General features: G+C 43.1%; 1 protein-coding gene across 1 annotated transcript; it reads left to right on the forward strand.

Moving 5' to 3' along the window:
- Window positions 1–417: 417 nt before the first annotated feature.
- Window positions 418–9,028, forward strand: GJA10 (gap junction protein alpha 10; the record flags this gene model as incomplete). Its single annotated transcript, XM_080341870.1, has 2 exons — window positions 418–2,317; window positions 8,979–9,028. The coding sequence occupies exons 1-2, from the start codon at window positions 937–939 to the stop codon at window positions 9,026–9,028; spliced, it is 1,431 nt and encodes a 476-aa protein (XP_080197996.1). The 5' UTR covers window positions 418–936.
- Window positions 9,029–10,029: the final 1,001 nt, after the last annotated feature.

Raw genomic sequence — 10,029 nt, forward strand, 5'->3', positions numbered from 1 at the left:
CTTCTGGGAAAGAGGGAGTTAAAAAGATTGTCTCACACTCACAGCTAAAAACCTCTACATCACTTCATTATGTAAGCCCTGTTTTATGTATCACGTATGTTGAAATTTATGATTAAGATAAAGTCTTGGTGATTCACTAAGACTAGAAATGCATAAAATTAAAGATATTAATCCTGAAAGCACTCTTCATTTATTAACATCATCCTGGAACTGAGACTGTTTATACATGTACAGCTATGTGTAAATTAGCCCTATATTTGTAGTTTTAGAAATCCAAAGGAGAAATTTGTGGATTTTTACCCTTGTAGATGGGAAAATATTGGATGGAAGGCACTAACAATGCTACTACCTTGGGGTACAAAATGAAATATTTTTCTGTCACGGTTATAGGATACTTCTCAAGACCTTATCAAACAAATGAGAACCATGAACATTATATATTATTCTAGCCATTTTTTCACTCAAAAACTATGGCACGGCCACAGACAGTGGGATGGAGTGGGTGTAGAATCAAACTATAGTTGGCAAAGGATTTGCAAAGTGAAAAAAAAAAAGTCTTCTTTCCTAGTGGGAATAAAATAGTGTGAAACTGTAGGCAGTTAAGAAGTACCGTGGCTTACAGCCGAAATCAAGCCCTTTTAAGCTTAAAATAATCTTACATTTCCATCTTTCAGCAGTAATCATAAAGTCTGCCTTCATTTGATAGATCTGTTAAGTAGAAAATAATTACGAACTTCTAAGAGCACTCTCACTATCAGAAGTATGTATATGAAACATCATTATCTAAAAAAGAAAAAACAAAAACCAAGAAAATACACACACAAAAAAACCCACAAACAAACAAAAAACCACACCCAAAAAGGCCATTTACAAAATAAACTCGGTATTGTATTAAAATAACATCCTTTTTTGTATTTCAGATATGAACTGCTGATCATGGGGGACTGGAACCTGTTGGGCAGCATCCTTGAAGAAGTGCACATCCACTCCACCATAGTTGGCAAAATCTGGCTCACAATCCTGTTCATATTCCGGATGCTGGTGCTGGGTGTGGCTGCTGAAGATGTCTGGGATGATGAGCAATCCGAGTTCATCTGCAACACAGAGCAACCTGGCTGCAACAATATCTGTTATGACAAAGCCTTCCCCATCTCTTTGATCAGATACTGGGTATTGCAGATTATATTTGTCTCTTCTCCATCTCTAGTTTACATGGGCCATGCACTCTATAGATTAAGGGCTCTCGAGAAAGAGCGACAGAAGAGGAAAGCCCACCTGCGGGCTCAACTGGAAGATCTGGAGCCAATGCCTGAGGAACATAGGAGAGTGGAGAGGGAGCTGCGTAAGCTGGAGGAACAGAAGAAAGTGAATAAGGCACCCCTGAGAGGGTCTCTGCTGCGCACTTATGTCCTACATATCCTGACCCGGTCGGTGGTCGAAGTGGGCTTTATGATAGGTCAGTATCTTTTATATGGGTTTCACATGTCCCCCCTTTACAAATGCACTCGGCCCCCTTGCCCTAACACAGTGGATTGCTTTGTGTCCCGACCCACAGAGAAGACCATCTTTATGGTTTTCATGAACAGCATTGCCGCAGTCTCCCTCTTCCTCAACATCCTAGAGATCGCCCACCTGGGCCTCAAGAAGATCCAGAAGAGCCTCTACTGGTGGCCGTGGCCACCGGTGGGCCCCACTGAGGAGGAGACCAGCCTCTTCAACTCCAAGAAGAGCTCCATGGTGCCGCCGGCCTGCCCGGCCTGCGACGCCTCCCCGCCGCGCCCCGCCACCGCCCCGGGGCCGCCGCCGCCCGCTCCCCCCGCCGCCCTGTCTCCCGCTCCCGCTCCCGCGCCGGCGGGGCCGCCGGGCCGCCAGCACCGCGGAGAGCTCGGCTGCTCCCCGCCGCCCCGCCGCCGGCACAGCGCGGCCCAGCACCACGGACAGCAGCCGCCGCCCTCCTCCAGCAGCGAGGAGGCGCCGCGGGCGGCGGCGGGAGGCGGCCCCGGGGCGGCGGCGGCGGGGGCGGCCCGGCGGGTGCCCCGCAAGCACAGCCGGGTGAGCGTCTGCCGCGACCTGGAGGAGGAGCGCGGCGACTCCCCGGACAGCGGGCACTGCCCGGGCACCCGCAAATCCAGCTTCCTCTCCCGCGTCCTCACCGGCAGCCGTGCGGGCAGCGACAGCGAGAGCGTCGCCTCCCTTGGCGGCTCCGGGTCCGGCTCCGGGTCCGGCTCCGGCTCGGAGGGGAAGCGCCGAGAGGAGGGCAGCACGCCCAGCAGCCCGCCGCCGCCCGCCGCCATGGGACGCCGCGTGTCGATGGCAAGTAACGCCCCGCGGCCCCCGGGACGGCCCGCGGGAGGGGGGCGGCGGGGACCCCCGGGCTGGGCGGGCACCCCCGGCTGCCTGTCCCGGCCCCGGGGACGAGCGGGTGAGTCAGGGAACAGGGAGGCTCAGGCAGAACTTAAGACGGAGCCCTAACGTCTCGCGTCCTCCCGGGTCGAGCCGAGCTCCCGCACGCTTTGTCCCCTTCCGTGGTGAAAGCGAAAACATCACTAGGGGATGTTCAGTCCCGAGGATGTCTGAGACACGGAACCTCAGCTTCTTTGTACTCATTGCATCGCCCCAAACGACTCCACAAGGACTGTCCCAGGGGAAACTTGTCCAGCTCCAGCCTGCTTGACACTGTGAGAGAAAGGAGAAGTCTTGAGTGTGTTGAGTTCAATGGCTCAGCTTAACTTTTGTCACCTTCTGAGGGTTTCTCCCAAGGGCAATCACCGAGCTGAATAATTGCTCAATGAATAAATCCAAAGATCTACATATAGAACACCAAATAATAACAATGACAGAGCCATTAACTACAACATGGCATTTTCAGCAGCTGTTCCTATTCTTTGGCCACACACTCTTGCTTACAGTCAGTGTTGATAAAATACAGTGCTTGTGTTGAAGAACCAATGAGGTTTTTTGTTTTGTGTGTGTGTGGGGTTGTTTGCTTTTGTTGTTGTTGTTCTGGGTTTTTTAGGGGATTTGAGTCTGATTGTCCTGGATCACAGGATTTGTCCTCTGAGAACCAAAAAGGTCCTTTAAAAATGCTTGCAGAAGCAAGCCCTTAAGTAACTTTTTATAGGGCATGTAATAAACAGAAGATCACTTTACACAATACTCAGAGTTATCAATTCTGTTCCATCTGTTCTCACTCTTCCTAAAAATAAATACTTTTCTGAAATAGAAAACAAGAAACCAGAACCAAACAAAACCCCTAAAATATTTTGTGTTAAGCAGCAGAAGATACTCTTAGAGATTGCTTGTCAACAAACCGTTCACGAGTTCCAGTTTTCACAGAGTTATAATTTCTACAATATATAAATATTCAGCATAAGCCATACTAAAATGCCACTTAGATGCAATTTATCACTTTCCACTTCACTGTTTCTAATATAGGAAAAGGGCCTAGAGCCCAATCTGTCAATCTTCTGCTGGTTTTTGATATTCAGATGAGAAGGCTCCTTAAACAGGTGAAGTGCAAAAATTCAGAATTTCAGTGGTACCCTGTTGAGAACACACAGAAGTTGCCTGGCAGCTGCGACTGTTTGATGGCAGTGACACTGTCTTCCAGGGGAGATGTTTTTTAGAGAAATATAGCCAGTTTGCAAAGCAATGTCATTACTCTTGAAAGTAACTCTCTTCTGGCATGCTGCCTTTGGGGATCATTATGTATGGGACTTATACTAGTATTTTAAAATGTGACTTATGTAGGGATATCTCTACCTGTTGCTTCCTGTTGACAGCACGTGATATTCTAAAGTAAAGACGCTTCTATATACAACTGAGTAAATATTTTAGCAAATGCGCTTCACTGCTAGCATTGCTAAGGCATTTTATGAATACGAATTTCAATACACAAATAATCTGGTGCATCACAAAAATGTTGAATCTGGCTGTCAAACCTTGCATGTCCTGGTCTGTATTTCTCAGTTCCTACATTTGATATTTAATTTTGGTTGTCACAGGCAGTCAGCATTGGGTTCATTTATTATAATTTGACTTCCAGGAAACAATAATAATGTATCAGTGTTCAGATAAGAGAAAAGTCTGTATGATTAGATTTATCTATGTGACCACAACATTCAAAAATCAGTGATCCTATCTAAAAAAGTACTTAAAAGGAACATTTTAAAAAATCCATCTGAAACACACCAAAAATTTTATCTAGTGCCATGCCTTTACTAATAGTGACTTGCAACAGAAATGCAGAGAAGGAACAGACACTTTTAGACATAATAATGAACGCACATGCACAAACTTTTTCTAAACAGACAAAATACAGTCTATTCTAACCTGGATTTTACTAATCTAAGATGAATAGCCAAATGGAGCCAAAACATAGTGGAACTGGCACTGTTCTTCAATTTTCTTTGATAACTTTCCCAAACTGTAACCTTTACCTCCATAACGGCTCAAATGTTTTATTTTTCCCTTCATCTGTACCATTCTGTCAGCATTTGTTTGCAGCATTCTTTGCATTGGCTCAGTGAGAGAGGACGGTCAACTCAACGTTGAAAATATCACTTTCTATACCTTGACAACCGTTCTAGCAACCTCCAATCAAACACGTACCCATGCTCTGTGCTGATATCAGGACAACTGCAACTTCCCACAACCACTATAGCTTTCTTGGCTAAAAGAAAATCTCAAAGCCCCACAAAACCAATCCATCTGATGCTGCAAGAGTCTGCATACAAGTCAACTGCATCTTGTGAGTTATGATATTGAAAGCACCTAACAGATCTAACAGTACAATTATGGTTGCTTGACTTCTAGCCAGTGATGAGATTTTTGTGTGTGTGTGCAATGTTATCAATTCCATTTCCACACTAAACCTGAGTCTCTAATAGATAAATAATTATGATTAGGGACAACAAAATGTTGTAAAAGTTACTTCTCATAGTGTGTTGCATTCTCTTGATCAAAACATGAAAACCAGGTGGTGGATAGCAGTTGGCCAAATCATGATCGACTGATTCTTTACAAGAAAGTACAAAACTGCATCCCTCAGAGACAACAGGAAATTCTTCTTAGGGCTTTGTCTTCAGATGAAAGGTTACTTTGGACCACTAACAGTGAAAGCGTTCAATCATTCACTGAAACTTCTCATGAACCAGCTCAATAAGATACTGAATACAAAATGCATGTTTGGCATGAGGATTCCTCTGGTCTTCAGACTTCGGTTTAAACCAGACCAGCTATATATACGGAAGAAGAAGTGACCTTCCCATTGTTAGAATTTGGACAGACCAAACATTTTTTTGGCCATAATACAGACTAACCAATCTATTTAAAAGTTTCCTCATCTGGAACGGGTGGAGGTGAAGAGGCATTTCTTCATTTCATGTCCAATTGAGGTATACAATCTTGAAAAAAAATACTGTTTATTTTACACCCAAACTACTTACTCTTCATATTCCATACAGTTTCTCGGTCATTGCATTGTCCAAAGTTATCAGCTATTCAGACTGGGAAGCAAAAATGTGAGAGGCAGAAATCTTAAAAAACTTATTAGGATAAAGGGTCCTCAAAAGACTCTGATCTTTTGTGAAAAAAACCTCTTTTCCTTCAGCCACTACTGGTCAGACTTTAGATCTATTAGGATCTGAGGGTAAACCACCAAAACTGGACCTTCATTCCATCAGGGAAAGCATAGGAGGAAAGTGTCACTGCATGACACGAGGGTAATTTCCAACTGATTTCAGTCCACCTGACCACAATGACAAGAGCATCACCAAGTATATGGGTGAGCCAATCTCAATTCGATGGAGACCTGGAATAAATAACATTACAAAACTCTACATTGAGAGGGCGGTTCAGAATCTGTGCACTGCTGAAAAGAGGCTATCTACAAGCCTCCAAAACCTTGGTACTGAGGAACACAGTCAGCATGCTTTGTAGTGATAGTGAACAATTTGTTCACTGATCTCCAAGCTAATAATTTCCAAGGCTCACTTAGAGGATACATGTTAGAGAATATGTGGTGTCTTATCTTCTAAGAGATAGCATGGATATTCACAGAGTTCTGCCCAAAGTTTTGCATTTCTTGCCGCATTTTAACTTTTGTTTAAGGGGAGATGCAGCTATGGAGCAAAGGGGCACCTTCTGCATGGGCCCAGGCTGCCAGTCTCCCTTAGGCAAGCAGGCCTTAAACGGCTGCTTTTCCCAAGAAACTCAGTGAAAAGACCTGCTCTGTATTGAGTGTAACTATGATCAACAATGAGAACTGGGAGCTGGATTCACAAAGGTGTGTAGGAATTATACTGTTGCTGATAGGATTCTGCATCTAATGACCTTGTGAGAAAAAAAACCAAAAACCACCAAAACAACACCACCATAATCTGCACCAGTCAGGCCTTTGACTGGCACATGGTTCATTTTTAAGTTGGACAAAATTAATAGGCTGTTGCAGCCACAGATCAATAGTATAACTGTATTATATAATATATATATATTATATAATACATATATAATAATAATAATAATAATAATAATAATAATAATAATAATAATAATAATAATAATAATAATAATAATAATAATAATAATAATAATAATAATAATAATACATAACTAGTACAGATAAAATCTTTGGTCTCTTGAAAATAGGCAGGGCCAGAAATCACAGTGTATAACCGGCATCTAGTCTTGGAGCATTGCACTAAGGAGTATTGTCTGACTGCCTGATGTGCGCAAGGCTGTGTAAAGCCATTGGGACAATCAAATGACTCTCTTTTTCTCTCTGGGAAGTTGAAAATAAAAGATTGAACAATTAAAGAGGGAGAGAGGAGAGAGCTTTGCTTGCAAAGTCACCCTTTGCAACAATCAACCAGTCTTACTCCTTGGCCATTTTCTACAAACAAAAGATACAGTTGCAGAACATCAGAAAGCTCAGCTGAGCATGGCCAGAGCCTGCTGTTGCATCTTCGGAGTATCACAGGGTCATCACAATTCAGCAGCTGAATGCAAACATTTCTACAAAAGTGGGAGGCTGTGTGATATTTCATTGTTAGCCGTGTTTGAAGTCTTTTGTTAGCTATGCCTCTCCCCGCCTTTCTAAAGCAGAGGCCTCCAGGTGCAGGCTTCCTTAGCGTGACCAGCATCAGTTCTTTTTGGCCTATATGTAAGTTTTCTAAAGAATCGTAACATGTGCTTTAGAAACCTATGAGTTTTAATTTAACTGTGATTGGGAGCTCTTCTCACAAAGGCACCATCTTTCAGATGACTTGGAACTGTCATCACAGTTGCACTCTAAACCCAAACCTGCATTGAGAGAACTACTGTGCTGGTCCTCTTGTTAGAGTACCCATGGGTACAGTAAGAAGATGGGGAGACTTGATATTATCTGCTGTTTGTGTTTGTTCATTGAGCCAAGATAAGTCCCTGGAATGACGACACAAAATTGGAAGTGATTAGAAGATTTATAATACTTTTAGCAATGTTTTAGCTAAACCACTCTCCTGGGAAACCAAATTTACTAGATCAAGATCTTCAGAAAGAATTAGGTATTTTAGGCACTCAAATTCAAAATCTTGTTCTTCAAGCAGTGGTTCAGTTTTCCTCACCCTCATGTCCATTCCTTGTTCATTAGTCCACCCTCTCCTCCAGAGAGCCCTGTGCTTTCAGAGTGTCATCTAAGTCTCTATTTTTGGCTACAAAGTAATCAACCTATCTTTAAAAGCAAGGCTCCCTCCGCACGGTGAATGAAGGAGATAAAGCTGATAATGAAGCAGAGGGTAAAGCGGGTACTCTCAGCTCACAGAATCGGCCTGAGATAGGGCTGCTGGTTTTATTCATTTCCAGAAAATGAAGTCTCTGATGCTGAAATCCTGGCTCTGCTGAAGTTGGGGAAATTTTACGACTCACTGGGTCCAGTTTCCCTCACTGCATTGCTTTTTTTATTCCTCTGTGCTCTTCAATTCTTTTTCTCCTTCTCAATTCTCCATTCAGCTTTGAGCTTTTTACCCAGTGGGAAAATACTCTTTAGCAAGCAGAATATGAAAGAAGGAGCTGCTATTCAGCCTGAATGCTTGCAGTCTTCTCCAGAACAAGGCGTGTTTACTCAAGCTTTCAACAATAAATATCCACTCGTTTAACTAGCAGCTCACCCACTCTCGCTCCTGGGACTGGAAGCAATTTGATCGGAGTGAATGTGCACTGAAATAACAAACCTCATAACTGCGGAGGAGTTATTTAGACAACTGAGCTCCACCAGGAAAATCTACAGGTGGGGTAAAGGATTGGCAAAATCCTGTGTGTCTTTAGGATGTACGAGAATCTTTGGAAGTTTTCACATTCACATCTGTTGGTAACTACTTCTGGCTTTCTATAGCTTTCCATGCAAATACCTCCTAAAAAAAATTAAATTCCACAGTAGCTGTATTCTATTGTGTCATGGAGCACTCAGGAGAAGCTCCTGGTGATGACAGCCAGTGGACCAATTATCCTGCAAAAGCTACTTGGTCACCCAAAGGTTGCACAAACACCAGTTCACCAGTTGCACAAGCACAGATAAACTTAGGGTTCAGCAGCAGGTGACAACTAACGAATGCCTCTGAGTACTTGTGTAGCAACAACAATTTAGAAAGTGGAACTTGCTTAATTGGGTCCATCTTTCTATGGTTTCAAAGCAATCAAAAAATACACAAAACCCCTGAACATGTAAAGCAAGGTCTCTACGATGGATACACTGATTTCAAGCAAGTTACTTCAGTGATTATGTGTTTATTTTGGTTTAAAAGCAAGGTGTTCCCCCTCTCCCCACCCTCACTTAGCATTGAACAAAGCCCTACAAGGGAGATATGTTGCCAGCTAACTGCCGGATTCCCACCTTCTCAGCTATGTGTACATTGGAAACTGGGTTAATTACTATGGTAACATTTATTTTTCTCCTTCAACCCAATTCAGCTTCATGCTTTCTTTCTCTTGTTATCTTTCAGAGCATGCTCCTAGAACTATCGTCTATCATGAAAAAGTAATGGCATTCTGAGGAGAAGAAATAAACTAAGGAATTGAGCACAAAAACACCTTCAGAAGAGAGCTGAAAAGCAGATTATCTGTTGCTATGTTCCCCTCTCCCACTGCTATATTGCTAAACTCATAACACAGTTTAAGAAAGCAAATGCTTTATTCCTCAGTTTTACGCCAATCCCAACCATACCATAGTCTGATAGCTGGTGTTAACGGGTACCTTGCTCCACGACTCAAGATTTTTCTCACAGATCTGGTCAGTGTGTGCTGCCACTGCAGAAATAGCCTTGTGTCTTTGGGAGAACGTTTTGGGATGTACAACTTGTTGTGCATGCAAGTAGTGTTCATATCAGAAACCAGCCTGATCCATAGACCTTCAAGGTAGTGGAAGACCCAAGGCACCTACAAGAAAGGGTTAGCTTGATCTGAAAGCAACCTGGAAGGCTACGTGGCCTCTTATCTCCCCAGGCTTCAGCAGCTGATGAATAAAAGATGGAAAAACCTCAAGGAATCTGAAGGGACGAAGAATTTAAGAGAGAAAAAAAAACAGCTGAAGAATATGCTGCTGTTTGTCAGTCTGTGCTAACGCAGTCCTCAAGCTCTGATAGACTTTCCATGCTAATGTAGCCTCATAGCTAATATTTTTGGCTTGAAATTTGAAACTAAGTAAAACTGGGCAATTTATTTTGAGTGCAAAATATTTGTGCTTTTCTTCAGTTTGCTGTTCAAGAAAATCTGCAAGGTATCACCTCATGAAAATTTTATTTCCCTTCACTGTCTCATTAGTTCATATAGAGCAACTGAAGGACAAAGCCAAAAAGAGCTCATTTTCTGTTCACTAGGACAGACTTGCTCTGGAGGCCTGGATTTCTGGGTTCTATGTGGCCCAAGAAAACAGTCCTACTTGTTTGTCTGGAAAATAAAGCACATTCCTCTCTGACTGTCCCTGACCCTGTTTCTGGCCACATGCTTTTAGCTGCTTTTGTTTTTCAAGCTTACCATAGCTTGTATTTGCTATCA

Source organism: Nesoenas mayeri, assembly GCF_963082525.1.
Source record: "Nesoenas mayeri genome assembly, chromosome: 3".
In the NCBI taxonomy this organism is placed as follows: domain Eukaryota; kingdom Metazoa; phylum Chordata; class Aves; order Columbiformes; family Columbidae; genus Nesoenas; species Nesoenas mayeri.